The sequence below is a fragment of the Neophocaena asiaeorientalis genome, unplaced genomic scaffold (assembly GCF_003031525.2).
Source record: "Neophocaena asiaeorientalis asiaeorientalis breed wild unplaced genomic scaffold, Neophocaena_asiaeorientalis_V1.1 scaffold325, whole genome shotgun sequence".
In the NCBI taxonomy this organism is placed as follows: Eukaryota; Metazoa; Chordata; class Mammalia; order Artiodactyla; family Phocoenidae; genus Neophocaena; species Neophocaena asiaeorientalis.
The window spans coordinates 332,799-360,118 of NW_020172742.1; the positions used below are offsets into that span (position 1 = coordinate 332,799).

Here is a 27,320-nt window from a genome sequence, read left to right on the forward strand (position 1 = left end):
TTGTGACTAGATTAGGATAAGAGCTCACTGGGGTTGAAGGAGATGAAGCTGGTATAGATTTCTGGAGCCTTACACCCTGGAAGAGGGCCTAGGATCCAAATGTGCTGGTATCGATTCAAATCCCTTGCAAATATTTTTCGCCAGTCCACCCTTGCCTGGGGAGGGGCAGACACGTTGTATCGCTTTTAGGGGAGCTCAAACCTACTCTGGGGTTGTGTACAGTGTTGATGTGATTTACGATGATACCGTCCTAGGGTTTGCATAAAAGGAGGCAGAATGTTAAAAAGTGATCCCTTGGTTTCTCTCTTACTCTTACTCTTCTTCCCATCCAGTCCATCCACATGTCCTTTCATTTTTGTCCTCCCAGTACCTCTCTCATTTGTCCCCTTCAGCCCTCTTGATTACTATTATCCTAGTCTGAGCCATCGCACTTTCTAAAGGTGGATTTTTTTAAGTGATATTAATTGATGATTCAGAAAAACTCCAGGAGGGATCAGAATTGAAAAAAAACAAACGCCTATACGTTACCAGTTAAGTCTGTGTCAGCAGCTTTTTGTCAAGAACAAACAAACTGAATGCCTGAACTCTTCATCGAGTTGTCATGGCAACCATTTCATTTTCTCTAGTGAGGAGACAACTGGGTGCTAACCTGAGTGTTAGCGCAAGCTTTTTGAAAGAAAAGCTCCCATCCTTCCAAAAGGGGCAGGGATGTTGATTTTCAATGTGGTTCAGGCTCCAAAGGAGTCACTCTTGATAATTATGCTTTATTGTCTAGTGAATACATGATAGGGGGTTAAAGAGACGTAGGTGGCAGCTCCCAGGACAGCAGAGTCCATTCCCGACTTGGGCCAAGTGGGAAGTACCCCTTACAGGGAATCCATGGGAACATCACACTTTTTCTCCTTCCTGTCGGGTACCCTCCTGACTCTGTTCTCTGGGATAACCCAGAGACAAAGCCAAAGACCGCAAATGTAACCTCTTATCTTTATGTCCCCAAAACTTCCTTCCTTAACAATATCAATGAAGCTCCTTGATTTTGCCAGCCACAGTGCTAGGCATTGAGGACACTACAGTGAGCTAAGCAGACGCTTCCTGGTGTGGGAGATAGATGCCAATCTCACACATACACGCAAATGTTTAAATGTGAATTATTAAGATTGCTTTGTGAGCTTGTAACAGGTGGTAAGACCTAGTCTTAGCTGAGGAAAGTGATGCTTGAGTAGAGAGCTGAAGAATGAAAAGAATGAGGTAGATGGGGTGGGGAGCATTCCAGGGAGAGGGGAAAGCATATGCAAAGGCCCTGTGGCAGAAGAGAGCAGGGCATATTCAGGGAAATGAAAGAGGTCAGTGTGGCTGGGGGGACCCGATGAGCTGTGACATGGAGATTAGGCTTGGGTTCGTCAAATGAGTGAAGACCATCTCATTCACCAAATATACATTCAACGTGTTCCCTGTGCCAGGCACAAGGATGCCAAGATAAATTAAACATGGTCCCTGCCTTGATTTCCTCACTTCTGAGTGCTCTCTCCTTCCCTGACTTCCACAAAATATTCTGGTTCTGTTCCTATTACAGGGGATAATTTATCTCTGTGTTTTACCTCCTCTGTTTGTTAGTTCTGAATGCCTTGACTGGGTCAGAGGAGTGCCCCAGTTAAAGGACCGGGGAAAAAAGGAAGCCAATGAAATGGCTAGAGGAAAAAATATCTGGAAAAATGGGAAGAAATGATGGCTCTTCAAAGCCCAAGAGCCTCTGGATATGGTTACATTATCCGATGCTACATACACATATGTTGTAGCAGGGCTGCACTTTGACCATGGGTTCAGAGTTTAAGAAGTAGGACCAGTAACAAGCCATCTCCTCTGCCACATCTCTGGGAGGTAGACGCCATTAGTCACCTCATGGTGTGTCGATATCCAGGCTTGGAAAGGCTAAGTGAGCTTCTTAAGATCCCACAGTAGCTAGTAGGTGGCATATCCTACCTCCAGACCCAGAACTCTGGACTCCAATGCCAGTACATTTGTCGTATGTTTGATGGCTCTTGGCTGCACAACATATATTTCCTAGACTGTACTCATTCATTTGTTCAGCTGTTATGAACTGAATACTTTTATGTTCCAGGAGTTATGTACGGCAGGTTGAAACAGATGGTCTGTGCTCTCATGAGAATATTCTACTGAGGGGATAATTATTAAATGACATTGCAAGTGAATAATCACAACTTGTGGTTGACGTAATGAAGGGAAATAGTATGTTCTATGAGCAAACGAGAGGAAGGGCATAGTTTATATGTGAGGGTCAGAGAAGCCCTCCTCGAGGAAGTGAGACTGAGACCTGAAAGGCAGGTAGGAGGTAGCCAGGAAAAGACGAGTAGGAACAGCATCTAAGGCAGAGGGAACAGCATGTGCAGAAGTCTTGAGGCTGGACAGAGCACTGCATATTTGAAGGACTTAGAGAAGGTGAGGGAAGGCGGAAAGGGGACCCTGCAGAGTTCCTGAGGCCAGGTTAAGGATTTTGCTCTTCATTCGAAGTGTGATGGGAAGTTGAGTTAAAGCATCAAGACAGCTGGAGCCCTCTATACTATTGTCCTCAGCATTGAGGTTTTTGGGGGTTTTTTGGGTTTTTTTTGCCGTACACGGGCCTCTCACTGCTGTGGCCTCTCCCGTTGTGGAGCACAGGCTCCGGACGCGCAGGCTCAGCGGCCATGGCTCACGGGACCAGCCGCTCCGCGGCATGTGGGATCCTCCCGGCCCGGGGCACGAACCCGCGTCCCCTGCATCGGCAGGCGGACCCTCAACCACTGCGCCACCAGGGAAGCCCAGCATTGAGTTTTAAAGTGGAATGCAACCTGGAAAACAACCTCTCGGGTCTGATAGGAAGTCTGAGAAGGTTTAGAGGGCAGATACAGAGGAGGCAGTGATAGAGGCCAGACTGCAGGCCCTCGGGTGTAAGTGGGTCAGAAACAGTACTTTTGAGATCCATGATCCAGGACCTTGGAAACAAAAGGAAAGGAAAATGGATCTTGTGAAGGTAAGATCAAAACCGTGTAGCCACTACTCCTCGGCCAGGCTCACTCCTCTTGTTCTATTTCTCTTACAAGGGTGAGTGTTATTTCTCTGCCCCATCTCAGAGCCCTCACCGTTCCAATTAGGGGCATAGGCTGAGCAACTGTTTATCTACAATTTTCTGGGCAGTCTGATTGCAATTATTTTCTCCTTCTGGATTTAAACCACTACATAACTAAGATCGCTGCTGAGGAGTTCAGAGCACAAGTTACCCCTGGGTGGGCAATTCAGCTCCTAGGTCCCCGACGTTGGCTGCTGTGCCCATCGGCCAGGGACACCATTGGCTGAGTGGCACACTACAGCGTCAGGACAGCAGTTAGGGGGGCTGTCTCCATCCACACCTACAGTACTGACCGGTGGCAGTGGAAAAGCAGGGAAGCAAAGGCGACACATGTGAGCTAATGCAAGGGGAAAGGAAGAATCGAAGGGCAGGAAGGGAGCTACCATAGCTCAGAGGCAAGGTGGGAAAGATACAGTCCAAAAGGAACTGAGGAAGACTCACAAAACTAACCGCCATGATCAAAACCTGTCAAAATTCATCAGGAAGTCATCGTAAATGGCTTTGAAAACTGAGATTAAGAACACACTGTCAGGGCTTCCCTGGTGGTGCAGTGGTTGAGAGTCCACCGGCCGATGCAGGGGACACGGGTATTTTATAAGAGTTTGACATTGTCTTCGGGTCAATGACACTCTTGGGTCCAGTTTCAATGAACACTTTACAAGCCCTACTTGAAACACATTGACTATTCCCAAGAAATGCCAAGACTGTCTCTTTCTTTTAGCCGTTAATTTGACATCAGTATTTTCATTTGATTTCTGTCTTTTTCTGTTCACAGGAACTATAAAGGTGACCTTAAATGTTGGCAAGATTAGACGGCTTTGCATTTCTATAAGTGGAATATTTCAAATGACAACTTTAGAAATGGAATACGTTAAGTTCAGACTGTTCTTTTAATGCCCTGGTTTACTTGCAAAGTAATAGAGAACATCATCGTTTATTACCTAATGTATTCCCCAGTGAGGTACAAGCCAGTATTTTCACATTATAAAACAGAATCTGACATTGCCTCCTACAAAATGCTGTTAGGTTCAGTCTTGAAGAATACGGCCAAGGATTCCAGGGGATCCAATGGGATCTGGCGGAAGTGTGCCTCTCCAGGCTAACAGTGGGGAAAATGCTTTGCCTTTGTATGCTAAATCACTGCAAGACAGAGACCTAACATTGGGGCTCTTGAACCAGGAGGAATGGTAAATAACCTTTCAGATAATACAAGAGAACAAATAGTGCCAGCATTGGCTACATAAAAGAGTAAAACCCCTACCTTGTAGTTGGGAGAGGAAAAACTCTTAAAATCAAAATTGAGGGATCACAGGGCTAGTATGTATCCAGAAAACTCAGAAGTGACTGCCTGGAAGAATTAGCTATTAGGATGGCACGCAGCTCGTTAGGATGGCGTCGGGAGCAAAACCCTGAACTTCCCAAGGACGTGGTCAATTGGAGTCACAGCATCTCTCTGATGATGCTATGTGGGAATAGACACAGCATCAGGTTTCTGGTCAGGAGAGCGAAGAACTGAGATGTAGGTGATTTCAAGCTTCACATAATCACTTATCTCACGCTCCAGAAACTGACTTGCATTCACCTGGAGTGCGTGTCTTATGTCCCTCCAAATACATAATGTAATTGTGTGTAGACTTAACATCATGTCTGCCCGGAGATACTAAATGAGAAAAACGAAACACAGTCAAACTAGGTCTTGTCCAATAATTATCTAGTTGCCTTCATTATTTATAATTCCATGCCAGACGCCTGTCCACACAGCTGTGTCCCATAATATTTGGTGTGTGTGTATTTCTTTATGTATACTGCCTATCATCTATCTATATATTACCTATTCAAAGAAAACAGGTTTTAAATAGAATAGCATGCAAACTCTCTACAGAGATGGGGCCATCTACTCTAATAAAGACTCACATTTTCTGAGCATGCCACCGGGCACTGTGCTATCTTTTAATTTTCAAGACGGTGAGAAGGTCTCTGTGGTAGGGGTAGAATGAGAAGGGTTTTATATCAGACATTCGGGTAACAAATTCCTAGGGTTTGAATTTTGACTCTGTCGCGTGCCAGAAGTGAAGTAGCTCACACAACGTTACCAACCAACAATCCAAGGCCAAGTTTGAAACCACTTCTAACAAGAAGCACCTTGTTTTTCCAATACCATCCTTCTAGAAGATCCAAGTATCCTCCCCCCCCAAAAAAACCCAGTATTTTTCCTCATCATTACACTGAATCCTTTCACCGTCATGCATTATTTCATAACTGAGCAAAAGCCTTCAGTATGTTGAACCTCTGGACGATTGAAGAAGTCCCATTGCAAACACCCTGCCTCATTTCCAGCCATGTCTCGTTATTATTTCTCAAAAATATGGTGACTCTAATTAGGAAGCAAGGGGTGCAGGTGGTAAGGATCGAAAACACTGGTCTTACCTGCCAAGAGCTTCCATTTCAACTTAGACATATGAATGTTTCAGACATTTGTCAGATAATGATGTACCCTTCCTCTTTACTCTGACTGTATCAGACACATTTTTCTTGTACAGACTTTGGAATGTCATGAGAGCTATGAAACTTCTCCCATCTTACCAAAAGACTCCGCTAAAGCTTTCTTGTCCCACTTGTCAGTGGTCACTTGGGAATGCATATAATAGGTTACTTCTCATAAAACAGTCAATGACAGATAAAACAGGGGTTTGAGTATACTTTTAAACAAAACAGAAAGCAAACTCAGCGAGATGGCTTTCCCTAAAGCAGGTTGTTATTCGGTGGATTCCATAAGAAAGACGATCATTTCAAAATGTATTAAAATTATAGGAAAAAGAACAGCGGAGTTAATAAGGCATTTTATATTACAGCCAGTAGATCAATCAGTGATAATAACACCCTGGGTTGAGTGGTTTCTACATGCTGGGCACCCTACTGTGTATTTTACTATGGTCCGATTTGATCCCAGCAACCTTACAAGACGTCTATCGTTATAATCTCCACTCTAGAAATGAGGAAACAGAGGCACACAAATAATAGCAAAATAATAATGATGATGATGGTAACTAACAGGCTACAAATAACAGCTTTTCTTAAGACAACTGTGAATGCCAAGGCTATTTCTCACATCCAATACGTGCTTCAAGGGTAGAACTTCTGTGCAAGCAGAATTTAGTAAGTGCACACTTTGTGGCAGACATCGGATCTATTATCCAGTCAGTTCTGCGATAATGTGACATGTATGTTCTTAAAACTCACCATGCTAAGCAAAATGGTGCAATAAGAAGAACGAGACTTATGGGAGAAATTGGGTTAAGGATGTAACACGCAAAAACGTCATCAGTGACATTAGAAAAGAAAGGAATCTAATAAAAATGGTGGCATCGTTTCTACACCTGTTCTACGGCTAAGAAATGCGTAAATATTGTAATACGTACGTCACTCTACCTTTATAAAGAAAGGACCTAAAGTTTGCACCTGGAAGCGAGTGCCAGAAGTGTTGCTGCTCGTGATCTATCCTGAAACTGTGGAGGGGGACTTGCGCAGATGTTTGAGGGCGGGGCGTGTGTGTGTTTTGTGTAGCCCACAAGGCTGGGTTTGGCCGGGTGCAGTTTGCTGCGCTCATCTCGTGTTTCTCGCAGAAGAAATCACACATTTGTAAACTGCGTGAACTTGGTGTTATCCTCAAATCGTTCCCTAATATATCGATCTCATCAGGATGAATTTGCATTTCAAAGCACGCGGTACAGCACAACTGACTGTATTCTTCAGACCAGGTTAAGTGCTATTTGGAGCTGTACCTCATCAAAGGGGCCAACAGGGCAATCGTCCTGACTGGGGACGTGGGGATGCTTTATGTAGAAGGAATCTTTGGATTGAACATCAAATGCAAACAGGCTATCAGAGGCAGAACAGGTGAGCAGAGGACATGCCAAGGGGAGAAGAAAGCAGGGGCCAGTAGACACTGTGAGAAAAAGGATGCGATGTGCAGTTACTACATTACGCATTACTTGATTCTAGATTGTGTTCCTTCTGCCACTACAATGTGGCTCCCTGATAGCAGGGAGAAGGCCCTATCACCATCACAACGGTCTGTGAGGCCACGTGGTAGAACAGTGAGCCCTCTATACCCACGGGTTCCACAACCATGTGTTCAACCAACTGAGGATGAAAAATATTTGGAAGAAAATTGTTCCATAAAGTTCCAAAAAGGCAAACTTGAATTTTCGGCATGCTGCCAACTATTTACACAACATTTACATGGTATTTACAACTATTTACATAGAATTTACATTGCATTAGTTATCATAATTAATCTAGGGATGATTTAAAGTATATGAAGATGTGCATAGGTTATATGCATATACTACATCATTTTATATAAGGGACTTGAGCATCCTTAGGTTTTGGTATCCTCAGGGGGTCCTGGAACCAATCCCTCATGGATACTGATAGATGACTGTATCTCACTGAAAATGGCAACCTGATAAGTGAACGAATGCACCAATAGTGGAACAGTAAGGTCTCTCTCACATAGCCTATCTGGCAAATAGAGGTCACAGTGAATTTACAGCATGTGGTCATTAACAGCTTGCCCCGGAATCTATCAAAACAGTCTTCAGTTAAACTGATTCTGAAACTTACACAGAAGAGATGGCAAGTTTCAAAGTTCACTCAAGAGCACTATAGAGTTTTCAACTTTCTCAGTATCTTAGCAATCAAGACTTACAGAAGAACTCAACTAACGCTAAATGCTATACCGATTTCTAAAGCAACAGCGGCATCTCATGATACGCACTCACATTTATCTGACAATGAACTGTTAGGCCAAGGTGAGAAAGTGCGCAGGGCAGATTCAGCTGGGCTTTGCCTGACGCTGCCTTAAGCAGAAAGCTGTGTCTTTAACAGTATATACGTGCTGGTACATGTCAATCAGACAAGACATGAATGGGCCTGGATTTTCAGAAACTACTTTCTAGTTAATAAATAAGACCCATATTAAAAGTTTAAAATATATGGCAGAAGTTACTAAGGAAGACTTATCTGGAGATCTATACCCCAGCCTCCTAATATAAATATTAGGCAGAATATAAATATTAGCAGCTCACATTTCATGGGTACTTGTTTCACAGGTGTTCTGCTAAGCACTTTTTAAAAAAAATAAATTCATTTATTTATATTATTTAGTTATTTTTGGCTGTGTTGGGTCTTCACTGCTGCACGCGGGTTGTCTCTAGTTGCAGGGAGCGGGGGCTACTCTTCACTGCGGTGCGCGCGTTTCTCATTGCAGCGGCTTCTCTTGTTGCAGAGCACGGGCTCTAGGAGCCTGGGCTTCAGTAGTTGTGGCATGAGGGCTCAGTGGCTGTGGCTCGCGGGCTCCAGAGCACAGGCTCAGTAGTTGTGGCGCACGGGCTTAGTTGCTCCGCGGCATGTGGGATCTTCCCCAGACCAGGGCTCGAACCCGTGTCCCCTGCATTGTCAAGAGGATTCTTAATCACTGTGCCACCAGGGAAGTCTCAGCACTTTTCATATATTAATGAATTAGATCTTCAAAGCCACCGTTTGAAAACTGAACTATTATTATCTTCCTTTTACAAGTAAGGAAACTGAGAGACAGAATGGTTACAGCCAAGGATTCCACGCATCAGATTTTAAGAAAACTGCTGTTCTAGAGTATCGTGTAGAACACTTTGCCGGGGACTTCCCTGGTGGCGCGGTGAAGAGACGGTGCGCACCGCAGTGAAGAGACAACCCGCGTGCAGCAGTGAAGACCCAACACAGCCAAAAATAACTAAATAAAATAAATAAATGAATTTATTTTTTTTAAAAAGTGCTTAGCAGAACGCCTGTGAAACAAGTACCCATGAAATGTGAGCTGCTAATATTTATATTCTGCCTGCCAGTGAAGGGGACACGGGTTCGACCCCTGGTCCGAGAAGATCCCACGTGCCGCAGAGCAACTAAACCTGTGCACCACAACTACTGAGTCTCAGCTCTTGAGCCCACGAGCCACAACTACTGAGCCCGTGTGCCACAACTACTGAAGCCCACGCCTACAGCCCGTGCTCAACAAGAGAAGCCACCACAGCGAGAAGCCTGCACACCACAACAGAGTAGCCCCCGCTTGCCGCAACCAGAGAAAAGCCCACGCACAGCAACAGAGATCCAACACAGCCAAAAATTTAAAAAATAAATAATAATCATTTAAAAAACACTTTGCCGGCTTGACTCTGAATCCCTTGCCTAGATGTTCCTTAGTTATATATGCTGGATTACACATGGGGCTTGGTAGAAAAGCCACATTCAACCAAGGAATAGAAACTGGATTCTGGAAATTTATTTAACTTGATGATAAAATTAAGGCTTAAGTGTCCAAACACGTGGACATCGCAAGGCAGTCAGCATCCTTCCCACAAGCCTAAGCCATCGAGGATTGACTGTGGTCGGGGAGACTTTTCTCCACTGTGGATGAGCCTCAGACAGCCAGACAGGATAAGGTCAGTCCTAGGGAGAGGCTTGATCTCAGCTGTGAGTGCCAGAACCCCTGTGCTCTGATAAAAGGGATCAATAATGCTCACCAACACCTTCCCACCTCTGAAGAAATTATAAGGAGGATAAAGTAAAATGGTGTACAGTACCCCAAATCAAACAGGGTAATTTTACAATACACAATGTTCATTTTACAATAAGCACTGGGTAAAACAGGAATGGCCTTCAGACTAAAAATAAATATGTTGCAATTTGCTAAAAACATTGTACTAAAGGGGCTGCTGGGATGAAAACTCAGAGTCAAAAGGTGAGCGTCCCACCAAAGGCCAAAAAGAAGAGTGACTTAGCTCCCTTCCTGGGGCTGAGTGGGGTTGTATCCCTGTGAATCAATACCTCTGGGTTCTCTGCAGACTGTAGCCTTCCTATCTACCCATATAACTTATTTAAAAATACTTTCATAGTACTTACTACACGCTAGGTCCTGTCCTAAGCACTTTACAAATAGTAACTCATTCAGTCACCAAGATAACAGCATGAGATGGGGACTAATGTTATCCCCATTTACAGATGTGGAAGCTAAGGCAGAGAGAGGTGAAGTAATTCGTCCAAGGTCACAAAACAAGTAAACGGGAATTGAACTCAGACTAGCTTTAGATTCCTCATTCTTAACCACTCTGCAATGTATAGAGGGTTTGGGGGCACAGGAATTTGGTCAATGACGTTCCTTTTGGTTTTCATAGATTTCGGAAGTGTCACCAGAAATTATAAAAATTTCAAAACAAGTATCAAAGTCTTGACGGACTCTAGCCTGAAAGTAACGAAATTAAACCCTCCATAAAATAAACAGCATCGCTTTGGAAGTCTTAAATTGCTAAGCAGTCTTTGTTGACAAAAAGCATGTATGTATTACACACATGCAGGCACAAACATTTACATGTGTACATAAGCATACGTAAGTTACAGTTATATATAAATCATAAACTCAGCACAAACAAGCTATGGATGATTTCTTCAACTGCAAAATTTGCTTTTGAGTGGAGAAAGAGAAACAAAGCTTAAGATCCCATGGGTTAGTTTACAGCCCTTTCTTTCTTGGACTGGCTAATTCATGGTTTGCAAAGCCCTCGTTAGTAGGGTGACGGCAGTGACCGTGAGGGAAGGAAGTGACATTGCCTAGGTTCATAACGCTCTGTTCTATGGTAAGACTTTTCTTGGATAGGGTAGGCAGCAGAGCAGAATGGAGCTGAAGGTCTAAAGGTACTCTCACAGGAAAAGATGAACTGTAAAACACGGTCTAATTCACAACGAAAGCAGCCGCATAGCACAGGGAGATCAGCGCGGTGCTTTGTGACCACCTAGAGAGGTGGGATAGGGAGGGTGGGAGGGAGATGCAAGAGGGAGGGGATATGGGGATATATGTATATGTAGAGCTGATTCACTTTGTTACAAAGCAGAAACTAACACACGACTGTAAAGCCATTATACTCCAATAAAGATGTTAAAAAAAAAAGGATCATTAATTCAATACTGTCTTGTCTTTATATTTTACATTTACTATGTATTATACACTTAGCGGCTGGCAGCTCCCTTAAAGCGTTCAGAGACATGCCCATTCAAATTAACGTCTGCTGGATAACAGTATTCCTTCCAGAAGAGATGGCAAAGTCTCTTTTAATTTATTTCTTCTCCAGAGCCTCAGATTGAAGAAATAAGGTCAGAAATGGCCAGGCAGCTAATAGGTCTGATGCCAATTCTAGTGCATTTAGAGAAAGGCTGTTCGACCACAGACTCATCAGTAGGAAGAACGTGCCCCTTATATAAACACACGAGCTCCTCCACTGCATGACCATTGAGTGCCTACTCTTTGCCAGCACTGCAGACACAATGACACACTACATACACGGGATTCCTGCCTTCGTGGAACCTGTGGCTTAGCTGGGGAGTTGGGCAGTCAAACAATCAGGGTAGTGGGCAGATGATTACAAATGGAGAGCCATAATCAAAAAACCGCCAAAAACCAAAAGAAAAAAAACAAGCGTTTCGAGTGCCTGTAGGTAAAGAAGCTGGCCGAGGCTTGAGGCTGTGGGGGTAGGGCAGACTGGGATGGATGTTCTAAGAAGCAGAGGAGGAACATTCCCTACAGGAGGAGACAAGAATAAAGGAAAATCACATGCATGCGTGTAGAAAGGTCTGTGGTTGGATGAACCCAGCATCTTCAAGACCTGAAGGAGTGCCACATGGATGGTGTCCTAGGGAGAGAGGTGGGGGAGAGTGGTGGGCAATTAGTCTGAAAAATGAGGCAGGGGGAAGACCACGTGTGACCTTGCAGAATCTATTAAGGATGGGGATTTTATCCTCAGATACAAGGGAAGACATAGTTGTGGAAAACCATGATCAAATACATTGTAAAGAGGCTAGGTTTTCCAGTGAGGTAGAAGGCCATGGGAGCTAGTCACGTGGGCTTTCTTTTTTTTTTTAATGTACTTGAAATTTATTTATTCATTCACCTATCTACCTGTTTGTTTACTCATTTACTTTCAGCTTTATTCAGGTATGGCTGATGACTACAAATTGCATATATTTAGGTTATACAACATTATTTTCTAAGGTGTACAGTGTAGACAACGTGTACAATTGTGAAACGATGACCCCACAATCAAGTTAATGAACACATCCATCACCTCACATTGAATCTAGGCTTTAGGAGTCAAGCAAAACACAAACATGTCTAAATGAATGACGGGCTATGGATCATGACAGGGCACGTCATAAGTGCAACTGGACCAAGGCAAGTTGTCTGTAGCTACTGATCTTACCATTCCCCACCCCCTTCAACATTCATCTTTTCCAGTTTAGGCAAGACAATGATTTAACACACTGAACAGTAAGTGAATGGGTTGCTCTACTGATTTCTCAAGGAAGCAAAAGGATACAAGGACAGCTATGGGGGCACCATCCAAACTACACGTAACGCATGTCAGAATGAGGCTTTGTAGCCTTTTAGCAACTGTCAATGTGTGGAGACCGGACAAGCCAACGTCACTACATCTTGGCCCTTGCCATGGGTGTTTTGTAAATCAGCATGAAGCGAGAAGGGCTTACTTTCCAGGGAAACTCAAATCACTGCTGTGTAGGTATGGTGAAGGTGAACCCTTTCTCAAAAACATGCAGAAAGACACAAATATTGACATAATGACTTTTCAAATAAGGTCCCAGAGTTATCTGTGTAGCAAGAGATCATGTAATGTTAACTGTTTTGTGAATGTATGAGGGGTAAAGAAACAACTACCCCTTACTCAAGGTTGCAGATATGATCTTCATGGTTTCCTATCCAGCTGCCATTCTGAGTAAAGGGACTTCAAGTCTGATTCAAGGTTGACCCTGAACTTGAGTGAAGGATACTTCTCCAGGACAGGCCTGCACATGGATTCCCCCAATGAGTTTCAATCAATGAAAAAAAAAAAAAAAATATATATATATATATATATGTACGTATGTATGTATAAACTCTCCAAGAAATGTGCAGAGCCATTCCGTCCCCCTGGGGGTTGCTGTGCTTTCTCTCCCAGACACAGCCATGCTCGACATCGTTGTTAAGCGCTTAGCCTCCCTCTGCGGTCATTGTATTTGTAATAGTGTCTTGTGTGTTGTGTCTCCTAGCTCTACATACAAACTACCACGCTTACCATCTCCATGAACCTAAGTGCATCAGTGGCGCTGGGGATGTTATACATGCCGAAAGTGTACATCATCATTTTCCACCCTGAACTCAATGTCCAGAAACGCAAGCGAAGCTTCAAGGCCGTAGTCACGGCAGCCACCATGTCATCGCGGCTGTCACACAAGCCCAGTGACAGACCCAACGGTGAGGCCAAGACAGAACTCTGCGAGAACGTAGACCCAAACAGTAAGTATCTCTCCTTTCCTTCCATCTCCCTAGCCTGCGTCAGGAAGCTCTGGCAAACGTGGCGTGCGCTTGCCTTTCTTTGGAGAAAGCCTGTGGCCGTTCTTGTCTGACGGGCTGGGTGGCCTTAGCACATGCCCACGTCTGCTCGTAAGCGTGTGTGTGCTCATCCTTGCCAGCGTTTTCCTTTTGCTCCCTGTGGGAAAGCAGCTTTCAGAGGCTCTGCTTCAGAAGTGTGAAATCTCCCCCTTCCCTGGCTTCTTATCCTTTGGTCCCAAACCCTCCAACTGACATAAACACAGCTGTTAAGCCACCTTCCTTGTTCCCTTCCTCTTAGGGGATCAGCTTCCTGCTAGGGAACCTTTGACATCCCACTGAACTGCAGCAGTAGGAAAGAAATTGGAAATATTTAAGAATTTTGGAAGCATAACTTCCTCGCACTGGAACATGAATGTGGAGGAAGTTATGATTCTTTACTAACCTAGCCTTGGAGAAACAAAAAACACATGGCATGTTGAATAAAGCCGGTAAACATTCATGCAAGCACACAGGCCCAGACACTACCACGCTAATGGCATCCCCACGTGGGGAAAACACCTACCAGACAATTCCAGAGGAGTTTCACCCCATGAAAGACAAATATCAGAGGTGGGATTAAGGATGAAATGCCAGATTTGATACCTACGTGGCCTGTCTTCAATGCCTGGGTAGCCTTTATTCATCCCTGCAAATGACCACAAAGACGACGGACATACAGACACTGGTTTGTTAAAAAAGAAAAGGAAAGGAAAGAAAGACCATTTAACCAGAGTTAAATTCTTAAAATCCCCACTTGCTAATTTTACTAATACTATGGTGGAAAGAGTGCATTTCAGATTAAACGTATCACTCCTAGGGTTTGTTTTCCAGGACATTTTGACTAGTTCCATATAGAATGGGGCAGTTTAGCCTGTTCACGATACTTCCTGTTTTGAACTAGAGGAGGTTTCAGGTTGGCCATTAAGTCATTCAAGACTTACTGTTCAGTTATGAGCTGATTTTGTTGTAGCCAAAGGTTTACTGCCAAGCAGAAAGCAGTTCCTATTCTAAATACTCGGACGTAATTCTTTATGCTCTACAACTGAGATCTTTAAAAACCAGGAGACAACTGGGTTTAACCCTGACAACTATTGTACAACGATCCATGATCTTGGCCCAGCCCATTTCTAAATAGTTGGCTGAATGACTACGGTGAATGCTTGAGAGTCTGCGGACAAGGAAACAAAGGCCCATTAACAACATCATGGGCTTCACGTTGACGTTTCAATAGGAGAGATCCTGGGACAGGTGAGAGGAGGGAGAAACAATGGATGGTCAGGCTCTGTTCTTGTGTCTTCAGAAAAAAATGGTCAATTCCAAGGAAAGGGAATAGATAGAGAATTGCTGTGATATTCAATGTGGTGTAGGAAGAGGCTTCGGGTTGAGACAGACCTGGGTTCAAATCCAAGCCACTCCACTTACCAGCGGTGTGGCTTTGAGAATTACTGAGGTTTTCTAAAGTTCAGCGTTCTCATGGATAAAATGGAGATGATAATATCTATGTCACAAGTGCGTCATCAAATCTCATACATCGAAAAAAACAGTATATCAGTTACATGTTAATGTTCTTCCATTTCTGTAAAGGTGAAAAAGCCCACATTTCAGTGTGACTGGTTACATAGACGTGATGGTGACGTTAAAGGCATACCAAACACCACAAGGTAGATGGAACTGGCCAATAAAAATATCTCCATGAACATTTTTATGCATCTATTTATATGTATCCTGTATTGATAAGTATACCCGCACAGTTATACTTTTGTAGCATTTTATTCTAGGACCCCTTGCCAGATTTTTCATAAAACCCTCACCCTGAAGATGTTCCAACAGCAGTTTTACATTTATATTTGTATACACACACACACACACACACACACACACACACACACACACACACACACACGTCCAAAATCAATAAGCAGAAAATATGGTCAAAAGTCTACATGTATTGAAAATTAATGACCAAATTAGGAGTTTTGACGTTGGATAATTAACCTAACACTATGCTACTCAGAAATAACTACCTTTTTAAACAGCGTTTTAACTGTCGTTAACCTTTAATGATGAGGTTCTATCCTTGTGGAGGCTACGTGGGGTATGATCGTGGCTGTTAAAGTGCTAATACGAACACTGACACTAATACAAACCCATCAGCTGCCCTTTGAAATAGGCAGTAAACAGAATGCTTTGGGCGGAAGATCTCTTACTCCTCACGGTAACTCTGTAGACTGGTGATCATTATTCTCCTTTTACTGAAGCATCCTAGGCGTAGGGAGATCAAGGGATATTACCGAAGTCCCACGCTAGATAGCAGCAGAGCTTGGTCTGAAACCCAGGTCTGACTCCCAAACCCATGCTTGTTGCTCTTTGCTGCTCTGTTTCTCAGAACATCGGTGACATGTCGTAATTCTAATGCAGAAACTACTCTTTTGGCTTCTTCATTTGGTAATACAGCTTGCATATACAGAATAAAATGATGTGTGGCGGTGGACTCTTTGGTTAAATGTGCTGTGAAATGCATTCCTGCTTGCTGTGTTGTCTGCAAAGACAGGAGTAACCTGAGCTCAAAGAAGGCTGCCCAGGTAGAGGCCTCATCTTACTAACTCAAAAATCCAAGTATCTTATGACCTGTGTCAGTCACGACAATTATTCCATTTGGAATTCATTTGCTGCCTCTCTCTTGAAAAAGTTTTGTTGGGTTTTGTCACTGTTGATGTGTTGGTGTCTACACAGAACAAAGAATAAATAGTTCAGGGGGAAAAAATGAAACCAAAAAGAGCCTTTGCCTTATAGCCAATCCAAAAGATTTTTAAAAATTATTTTAGTTATTTTGGTTTTGTGTAGACACTCCCTAAAACTAATCGTCAATAATTTGCCCAGATATTTGCTGAATTTTAGGAGGAGATTCATGTACCTCCAAACATGGGGGTTTCTGAGGACCCAGCTCCCAAAGGTCCCTGAGAGGAATCAAAAGACCTTCTCTGCACAAAATCTGTCCAGTAGAATTTTCTGCAATGATGGAAATGTTCTCTGTCCAGTTGTGCTGTCCAGTATAGAAACCGCTAGTCACCTGTGGCAATTCAGAACTTGAACCATGGCTACTTAACTGATGAAATACACTTGAAACTTTTAGTTCATTTTAAATAAATATAAATAGCCATCCATGGCTGTGACTATTCCATTGGAGAGCACAGCCAGAGATCTTAAGAGCAAGGATTTCACTCTGGGACGCTCAGTCTGAGCCCATATTTGAAATACCTCCCAAGGTTTTAGCAGTGATGCTGATCTGGGGCAAAGTCAGCTGAATGGAATGAAATATCTGAGGTGAGACAGAAATGCAAACCTATAGCTATTTTAAACGATCCCTAAGGAGCCACTAATACGGAAATAGTGATATCATAGATAGCAATTATACCTGGAAAACCAGTCCTTAGTAATGCAAAAGTGAATGTATAAAAAGGACAGTAGTGAAAATTCAATTAATCAAAATAGACATGACTGTTTTGATGAGAGAGAACATTATTTTTCTATTCTATTTAATACCAAATATAGCTCAAAGTATGTCAGATTTCTGCACTTTGGTAACAGAGACAAATTATCGGCTGAAATTAAACTGTCTGGTTAAAAAGAAACAAATAAAAGCACAGACCACGTACTTAAGAAAGGAATATGTCTTTCCAAAGGGGAAATTCTGTCTACTCTTCTCTGAGGGAGTGTATCCGGGAGAATGCTGAATTTACAGAATGAGCTACGAAGTTAATAATGGAACAGAAATGTGCCTTATTGTTTCTCTACACACTCAGTCTCAATGTATTTCAGTCTTCAGTGTTTTCATTTTTCACACAGCTCTGCTCCATCACTGCCGTTTGCTATTTGGTGCATGCTCGCTTCTGCTCATCCAATGGCACACAGCAACTACATGTCCACGTAAAGACGAATTTGCTTGTTGGCTTAATATGGGCAGAAATTAAAACTGCCCCTGCACTGCTTGATTTTTCCCCAAGAAGTTCAGTTTTCCTCTTAGGTTGCCTCTTCACTTCAAATTCCATTGTCTGAAAGAGAAACTTCTTTCTGCACGGATTCAACAGAAAAGTAAATCTGCTCAAAAATTTTAATGTATCTGTGAACTGCCACCATATTGGATAGTCAGAGTTGGGCCAATGCTTGTCGGTTTCTACACTCAGACTGAAAAACCGCAGGGGCCCTAAGCGTGTAGCTCAGCTACTTACTGTATTTTTATGTATAGAAACAATATTTCTGCTGCTAGAGGATCACAAGTGCCTGACCTAATGTGGATAGCTTTAGATCTGGCCACCATGATGCCTTCTCCACATTCCTTCTCTAAGAAGAAAGGCACCTCAAGCTCTGGCTCTCGCAGCTGTGTCCTGAATTTGGCATGTTTCCCCCAACTTTCTATTGTTGACTTGGCAGATGTATGTTCGAGGCAAACTTGAAGATGCCAGATCAACAGGAGGACGTGGTTCTTGGCTTATCCGTGGCCACCAAGACCTTTTCCCCGTTGGATGAATTGTGTTAACCGAGTCAGCACAGCTTTATTGGGATGGTGGGTGAGGACTGTTCCCTTCCTCACCCGGACCAGTCACAACCAGAAGATGCTCTGTGAGTTATCCTCTGGTCAGATGCTTTCCTGACCTGTAAAGGATTGCAGTGCATGGAGGATGGGCAGCCCTAAGCTACCAGGTTCTAAACTACCATCCATTTTCGGAGCCAATGCCCCCAGGCAGTGCAGAGAAACTGCTCAAGTACCCTGACCGGTTACAGATAATTTACTCTGGAACTGCCTGGCAATTAGAGATGGCAGGCAGGTGGACAGCGTGGGATTCACTGCCTTTTTGGACATGGGGCCGTATGACTGATAAACCGACCCTGAGAGAGAGGCTGGACACACACTGTGCAAAAAGACTAGCTTAAGACAGTGAGCATATTGCAATGAAGCACGTTTTAAAAGAATGACCATTTATACCTAAAATAAACAATCAGAAATAAGATTTTTAAAATATATGTTTGTACTCTGGTGCTGTTTTTTAATTACCAGTTTGCATATACTGTAAAGAAAATATATAAATAAAAACTTGTGCTGTTCAATTAAACCCCCCAACTGCTAGAAAACGGATGAGGGCACCAAACCCTACACAAGTAACAATGCCTAGAAAATGCTGGAACACGCTCCTATGCTGTGTCACTTTGTTATGGTTTTTTGGTTTTCGTTTCGTTTTGTTTTGCTTCTTCATTTGTTTGGATCCCTGACATCCTCTACATCATTATGTTACTTGTTTCATCTTCCTGGACTAATCATGCAGGTCAGCATGAATGGACTAGGCTGAGAAAAAATAGGATGGCAACAGGAAGGAAAAAATGCTCTGAGCAGATAGATGCATTATTTTGGGGCGGGTTCCCTCACCTGCTCCAGTTCAAACAAGTAAAACCCAACTGCCTTAAACCAAGAGGCACCCGTACTCCCATGTTCAGAGGTACCTGAATTGTGGTCAACTGGTCTTCCAAAGGCTACTGAACCCAGTGAAAGAGTGGGCATAATGTCTGTGGTCTCTATCGCAGCCTCTTCTCCAACAGGAAAGAAAAAAGAATAAAAAGGAATGTTGTGTGCACTTTTATTTTATACATACCTATATATTTACTTTTCCTGTAGACTGTATACCACCAGTAAGAAAGAGTGTACAAAAGTCTGTTACTTGGTACACTATCCCACCAACAGTGTAGCTTTTGCCTGCTTTCCAAAAGGTAAGAAACAATCTACTTTTTATTTATTTGTGTGTTCTTGTCTCCACTGAGAATTAGAAATGTTTCCATGAAAACTGTGCATGATTACCTAGAAACCCACGTATATGAAGAAACACGGTTTTGAAGATGATATTTGCTAAGCATAGTGTAAAGGGCTGTTGTGGGTCACGGGCCTGGTTTATTCTCTGGAGAACATGTGACTGGACTGGGCACGTGCACATTTGTCTTTCCGGAACAAGTAGCCGATGATGGCAAAAGTGGTGCTGGTCAGCCTACTTTAAAACTCTCAATGGTGCCAGATTATTTTTAAATGCATGTGTTCAGACTATGATCTGAGAATGCAATGTGGAAAACTTGAAGGGAGAGAAGGAGGGTGTTTCATAAGCTTAGTAAATATGTTTGTTCTGGTTTCTTTTTAAATTAAATACATCCCCAGAAATATATTCATTCAAAAAGCAATGAGTGACCCTACCATCGTAAACCCAAAATGGTCATGGTTCCTTCTTTGTGGCAAAGAAATACTAAAGGTCTGCTGGCTGGGCTCGATATTGTGTTGAAGATGATTGGGGACTCGTAATTCTGCCTTAGAGAAACAGTGGACCAACTTCACTGATTTGAGAAAGCGGGGAAAGGTTCAGTGAAAGACCCGAAGAGTCTAAAGATAAATTTCAACATTAGTCAAATCCAAGAATTACCAATAAATGCCAAGGGTATTCAAACTAACACCTTAGAAGAAATGGTGACTCGTGTGACGTGTGAACGGGGGCATGGGAGTGGGCTGCCGTAAGAGTTGTTACTGACTCACCATTGATGCTTACATATCACTTTGAGCTCTCGACTAAAGGATACATGCTATGAAATAATAATAGCAGCAGTAGTAGTAATAGTAGCACCTCCCTGTTTCAGCCTAAGTGATATGACAGTATAGTGAAAAATAACACTTGCTTTGGCAAACGTCCTTGTCCAGCTGGAGTCAGTGCATTTCAAACTGTGGGAAAACAAACAGTAGAAAACATGGAGTAGAGTTATTAAAATCATGGGGTGGCTTTGAAGAAAAGGCCCCCTTTTGTTTTCCTCTAAACCCCCTACTATACTTATAAAATCAATAGCGGGACTTCTCTCTAGAGAGATTCCATGAAAGGCAGCAGAGAGGTCCTATCACGGGAGGGGAGAAATATCGCTTCGTATTGTGGGCTAGTCTTCCTCTTTCCTAACGTGGAACTTTTAACCAGATCATTTCTATGTTTCTTTCCATCTTTGTTTTTATAATGGTATTCTGAGTACAAATAATATCTCTTTTTTTTTCTTTTTAATCCATTTAAGTAAGAACTGTAAGACAGGACAGGAGTACTTCCAAAGAGTAATTACATTTCCTGTTGATTTTACATGGATGCCAGCAACTCAGTCTTTCATTTCAGATGTATTGTTCACATAGCTATTTCCTTTTTCCATATCAACACGATCTGTCCTAGTTTTTAAATAGGGCATTCTTTTGTCCCAGTGAATATATAACTGTATTCCAGTGAGATTTCAAGTTTTTGCAGGACAAGTGCTTGTCAAAACACTGCAGCTCATCACTTTAATAGTCCTTTTACATGAAACTGCCTGAGAATAAATGAGAAGGAAGTTTCCCTGGGTAAAAATGATAGATTTAATCTCAATCCATTAAAAAATTCTCCCTAGCTCCATTCTCAGTTGGTGCCTTTTGGTTTAAAGAGTGCAAGATGAAAATGTTTTAAGTCAACCTTCCGGTTAAAGAGTACTTTTAGGGTGTGCTGCTTAGAAATAAACTTTTTGCCAGGATTGTCTTGTTTCAAAGAGTTTGATTCGGTGCTCTCCTTTTCTGTCAATTTAAAAGTGGCTTCATAAACTAATGATAAACATCTTATATAGCTACTTAAAAATAACTGGGACCGGAAGTTTGTCGAAGTTACAGGTATCCAAAGAGGGGAGCGTATCACCATGTTCAGGTTACAGTGACACTGGAAAGCTTGGGCGAACAGTGACAGAAGACATTTCGTGTTGTTCATTCAAATCCATTTCTGTGTGGTCGTTTTCAGGGCCATGAAACAGTGAAGAAAAATCTATAAATTCCAGAGTGAATTTTTGTACTGCTGTGCTAGTAAAAAAAAAAAAAAGGCCACCATGCCCCAACAATGGCAGACAATAGTGAGCAAATCAAATCTCTGATTTGGGGTGTTTAGAGGAAGCAGGTTCAAATTCAGACGGAACAGAATTTGACCTGGTTCGAAAACGCATTCCATATAATGCCCTCTCGTTTGACAGACACAGGACGTCAGACATTAACTGACTCAGCACTGCCTGCATCTTTTGTCTGAAGAGTTCTAAATTTTGAAATCCTGCAGTGTTATCAATCTAATGATATTTATTTTAAACTGCAATTAAGCAAAAAACAAACGAACAAAAACTCACCGCACACAGAAACCCCAACTAGTCTGGCATCATCACCAGATCAGGAAACAGGTTAGGTCAGGAGGTAAAATTTCAGACCACAGGATGGTTTTTCAGACTGGAGAACTCTGAGATGAATTCAGCCTTGCAAATATGGGCAGTCCGTAGTCTTATTTTGTCCACGTGTATTGTTCTAAGCAAGTACATTCATTACGATATTATGGGCATTTCACTAACATATTACATGGTGTTGTTAAAAAAAAAAAAAATAATAATCTCTTGTTTCTTATAATTTCTATAACAGGGTTATCGCACATGTTTAATCTTTTCGGAACCATGCAATCTAAGTTTTGGTAATGTGTTGCGACTCCCCCTCTTCCTCGACGTTCAAGGCAATAACCCTGAGTTAACTGGAGACTCCCTCAGTTTAAATTCCATTTTAAAACACTCTGTAAGTACAGCTTAGCAAAGAATGTATGTTCCCTGACCTTGACACAGAATCACCTCAGAAATAAATGCAGCTATAAATCTTGCAGGCATATGTCTTTCTGCCTGAGAGCTCTGTGAAGCACCAACACGTCTCTCATCACGGTTGGACCTCAGCATCCTCAAAACCCAATTAATATTTGCCCTCTCTGTTCTGCAACTTTGGTTCGACTTAAAGAATGGGATGAAAGTTCACATGGCTGGGATGTCTCCTGGTCCTTAGCATCAAAGGAACAAACACATCATTCTCCAGAGTCCTGAAAACTATGTCAGCTTTTACATTTAAGCCTGGCACTGCACCATCTGGCCAGGATCTATGAAACACAAGAGTATTTTAAGTTGGGTCCATCAAAGAAACGTTTGTCAAGCACCGCTCCCCTGGGTCAGCCCTGAACTGCCTAGGAGTAGGGGGACAGAAGTGGACAGTACCCTCAGGGGACCCCAGATCTAATGGAGGACTGACAGGTAAGCAATTTTAATTCAGAGGGACAGGGGCTCTTAGGAGAGGTAGTAGCAGTGAGTTCCATGTGGAGAGCATCGCCCAGGGGGTTTTGTTTGAGCTGCTCTTAAAAGATGAAGGACTCCAGGCAGTGGTAAAGAAAAGACCGGAGGCAGGAAACAAGTAAGAGCAAGGAAGCTTTTGTATTCAGACGAATGTGGTCCGTCCCGGGACTGGAAAGCAGTTCTGTGAGGCTGGAGAATTGTATTCGGAGGCAGATGGTTTCGGGGGATGACACGAGCCTGTGTACGGAGGGACCAAGTTGCCTTTATCTCTGTGCCGTGAGCGCAGGGCCTGCAAATGGGTCTCAGAAAATGTCCGTGGCATGAATGGAGTGTAATACTTCATGCACCAGAGGCTCCTAGCCTCACCTAGGACGTCACAGGTAACAGTAAATATCTACTGAGTAATTATTTATTAATAATAAGAAAGTATCAAGTCTCCAGCCTCAGCAAGCAGAAGTGTAGTCTTCCAGATAAAATCTCTAAAGTCACAAAAAAGGCAATGTTTGATCCTGATGTCACAGGTTTCTAAACTATCTTTTATGGATAACTCTTAAAACGGATGGTCAGCGCTACATCTACACTTGCGTAAATAACAGCTCTTTTGAGGAGCTAACCCAAACTTTGGAGGATGAAACCAGCGAAGTTTTTCGCCTATTTATTTCCTTTCATGGACTGCAGAGACCAGTTTTCAGTTACCTTTGGAAATGAATCCTAAGCACTTCTAACTCGGTAAAAACAGAAACATAATAATCAGAAAAAAACATTACATTGATCAAGTGCATTTTCTCAGACACTGGCATTAAGGACAGATGTTGTGTTTTATTTAGGCCTCCAGTTTCATTTGCATTTGAAAAGAAAACAGCATGTGTCCTAAACCAAGGTCAGTTAATCTCTACAATCTTTCTTCCTCTCAACTACTGTGAATGAGCATCTTCTCAGGACTCAAGTGATGGTGACTCTGGTTTCTGCTACTAAAGACACGTCTCAGCTCCGCAGATTTTTCTTTTCTTTTCTTTTCTTTTCTTTTTGGCTGTACAGTGGAACTCGGATGCATTTTAAATTAGCTTTCTCTAGGAATCAAAGGTAATCATTATTTCTCTTTATAATCCACATGAATATTCTCATTATTTTTTTCTTTTCGAGTTTAAGATTAGTTTTGAATTCCTCTTATATCTCTACCCTCTTTCAGAGTAACCTCTGGAGACCCCAGCTTGCTCAAAAAGGATTGAGAAAATGACTCCAAAGCCTGTTCTTGCTGAGCTGACCCAAACACTTAGACGACATGGCAGCAGTCAGCCATCTCACATTCTGTAAGTTGTGGTCCAAGTATCGTTTCTGACCGTGTGCATGCTGTTTTTTTCCGTCCGGCCAAGAATAAGAAAAACTGGACCAAGGTCCTAACCCTGGCTCTGATACCCTGGAAAGCATAAGCTTTATCACCTCATGGACTTCTGTGATCGTGAATAAGTCAAGTCCTATCTAACCTTCAGTTTCCTCTTGTGTAAAACAGGAGGAAGCTTTCCTTGATGAGATACCGTGGACATTGCATGGCGTCATGTACGTGAAAGCCTTCTTTTATAAAGGGCTGTGCATATATACGGTAGCACTGTTAGTCCCTGATGATCATCTCTCTGTTCTATCGTAATTGGCTTTCCTTTTTCCTCTTCTTTCATGGTTACTTTTTTTTTTTTTTTTTACCTACTATGAACCATCAGAGTTAGAAGGAATGACATCTAGTTTGCCTGTGAAGTCAGGAACCTCTTCTCTAAGTACAACAAGCTCTGTTTTTGAGATGGGTCACTGTGGTCTCTGATGCGTCATTAATAGTCTTGGGCTTGGTGAAATTGACAGAGAAGGCTATCATTCACCCTGCAAGGCTGCTCTAGGACAGCGAGGCTCATACCTCCTGATACATGAGCCACTCCCTGTGATTAACTTTGACAGGTTTACTCCAGGCCGACTGGCAAGCTGAAGTGCATTTTAAGTACAAATAATAATGCTGGGTGTGTCTTGAGCCACAGAATAACAGCTGATGGGAATAGAGTCCCTCAATCTCTGCTTGTGAAACACACTTGGTTTCCTTTCAAGGCTGGGATAGCACAACAAAATCAACTAACAAGATCTCTCAGATCTGAATTGATATTTTGAAGTTTGGTATTTCTCAAGCTTATAGCAAACGCAGCACTGACCCAAAGGGCCAAGCTCATTCATCTCAGTCTTCAAAGGACCTAGCACGGTGCTTCACAGCAATCTAATATTAGTAACAACAATAATATCAACTATGATGGGCGTTATAATCGCACCATATTATGCCTATTGCTATAGACTTACAAAGTGCTCAGCCATCACCGAGACAGGTCTTACTGTCCCCACTTAACAGACAAGGAAACTGAGGCTCAGAACAGTGAAGCAACTTCCCAGCGACCCACACACCAATGGGTGGATGCCTGAACTTGGGTTTCCTGGCCAGAGTCCTTTCTAACAAACTTTTCTAAAATTGCATGCAGTAGGACAAAATATTTCCGTCTACATAATCTATCTAATGAGCATTTACTGTTCTCATCAGTTGATTGCAGAGGTCTTCAACTTCCTGAAGATGAGAGAGACCCTTCAGGGCAGATACCGTAATCTGTTTTCAGGACTATTTTGGAATAAGATGTGCGCGCTCTCTCTCTCTCTCTCTCTTTTTTTTCTTAATGGTACTGTGAATGATAAGGCTATTTGATGTCATTTTACCTACTGCTGGATTCTTCTGGTGGTCTGAAAAAATTAAAGACTATTGTTCCCACCTCAGAGAACATGGCTTTCTAGAGCTAGAAATGTTTAACTCTTGAAAATGCATTGAAATCCACTGAATAACATACTTGGGCAGAGTGCAGCCTGTTCAGAACGAAAAACCACAAGTCATCATATTTTGATGACTCTAAGCAGATTCTACCTCTGTATAAGGTGATCGAGTTTGGCATGGGAACCTAAGCAAAGGAAATTAAACTCTGAAAAGGATCTGCTAGCATGAAAAAAATGCCACTTTCCTGGCACACAAAGGTGCAAAGCCAGTTCCCACCCCAGCTTTATCACCCGCTCCTTCTCTCTCTGGCTTTTGCCACTGCAGAGCTCTACACAGAAGCTGGATGCCAGGGTCATTATCGTCTACGTTAGCTGAAAATCTGATTAAGCTGGCCTCCTGGGGTTAGCATGAAGAACGCTAGATTTTCATTCTAGGAACTTAATTCCTCTTTCCCTCGTTTTTTGTCATGTTTGCAAATTTCATTTGCATTTTAATTTCCCATGATTTGCCACAGTCCAGACTGAGACTTGAGCTGTTGTTTCCCCTCAGGTGAAAAGTCCAACCACAGCTGAGCATCTGTACTGGCATACAGTCAGGCGACTGGCCAAAGGCAAGTATCTTCTGCATCCTTTTGAGCATCCCGAGGAAGCTCTGCTACCCAGCCCGCCGATTAATTAAATGAACGGAAGAGACTTTGTCCAATGTCTAGGCTGGTGTTGGCCCAGGTGGTCCTTATCACATACTAATACAATGTCCTCTCAATGTTCCAAAATAAGGAGAAAGTACAGTAAAGGAGGCTTGAGATCTTGGCCTATTAGGACCTATCGAGGGGTTTTATTTGGGGAAACATCAATGCCATCAAGTGGGGGAGAGATCCCTACTGCGAAGTACCATGATCTATTACTGAGGAAGCCAGCTTCTCCCTCGGGGCTGGATTCTCAGTGTCTTTTGGATCAAGCAGCAGAGACAGCAGTATTAATGGGGCGCCTACCTAACTCCCGTATAAAGCAAAAGAAATGACAAAAGGGAAGCAGCATATAGGGGGCTATTATTCATGCCAAGCAGGCAAAATACTGACTCTTTGGAAAAGATCATCTCTGTGCCTCAGTTTCCTCATCTGTAACATATAACTTCAAATGGCAGTGATAAGGACTAAATAAAAGTAAAGCACCAAGAACAGAGTTGGCACAGTAGCTGTTCAAATGTGAGCCATGAGCGTTATTCTGTCACCTAAAACTAACTGGATTTTTCTGTCTGTCTTTCCTCTAGGAAAGAACTTGGAGAATCCAATCTGATCTTCCATGTGATCTCTTGTATCCATTCTCTTTCTGTACCCCATGCAATAAAGTTCGAGAATGTCAAGTAATCCATGTGCCCCTGATTTTTGTCTGGAAAAACCTGCCGGATTTTCAGATTGAAATATCAGTCCATCTCCTCTCTTGTCAAGCTATTTAGGATTGATCACTTTTGGAGCAAAGGTGCCTTAAAGCCAAAATTTCACTGCACTATCAGAGGAGCTACCTGGGAAACGACATTCAAACACACGTACAGCTTCATTTCATAGCACAGCACCTATTTCCCGACTTTGGGCATAAATAAATTCAACACAGTCGCCATTGTGGCGATGTTTACATTGTTATTACTACCGGTTAGTCCCAGATATTTAAGAAAATACCAAGGACCAATTTAAATAACCTAGTTATGGCAGAAAATTTGCCAATACGAAATCTGAAATGCATTTTAGTTTATACTTCTATCTAATTTAAATCTTTTCTTCCCTAACCTGATGCTCA

The 27,320-nt window shown here is 42.6% G+C and overlaps 1 protein-coding gene and 1 long non-coding RNA gene across 2 annotated transcripts in view; both read left to right on the forward strand.

Annotated features, from left to right (window-relative positions):
* GRM7 (glutamate metabotropic receptor 7) overlaps positions 1-27,320 on the forward strand; it is a 323,989-nt gene that overhangs the window by 258,283 nt on the left and 38,386 nt on the right. The window contains exon 5 of the mRNA XM_024740677.1: positions 13,256-13,502. Coding sequence (XP_024596445.1) covers positions 13,256-13,502 — 247 coding nt within the window. The remainder of the gene's footprint in view (positions 1-13,255; positions 13,503-27,320) is intronic.
* LOC112396787 (uncharacterized) lies at positions 23,259-26,142 on the forward strand. Its single transcript, XR_003002648.1, has 4 exons — positions 23,259-23,822; positions 23,929-24,049; positions 24,250-24,296; positions 26,077-26,142. It is a non-coding gene; the product is annotated as an uncharacterized LOC112396787 (long non-coding RNA).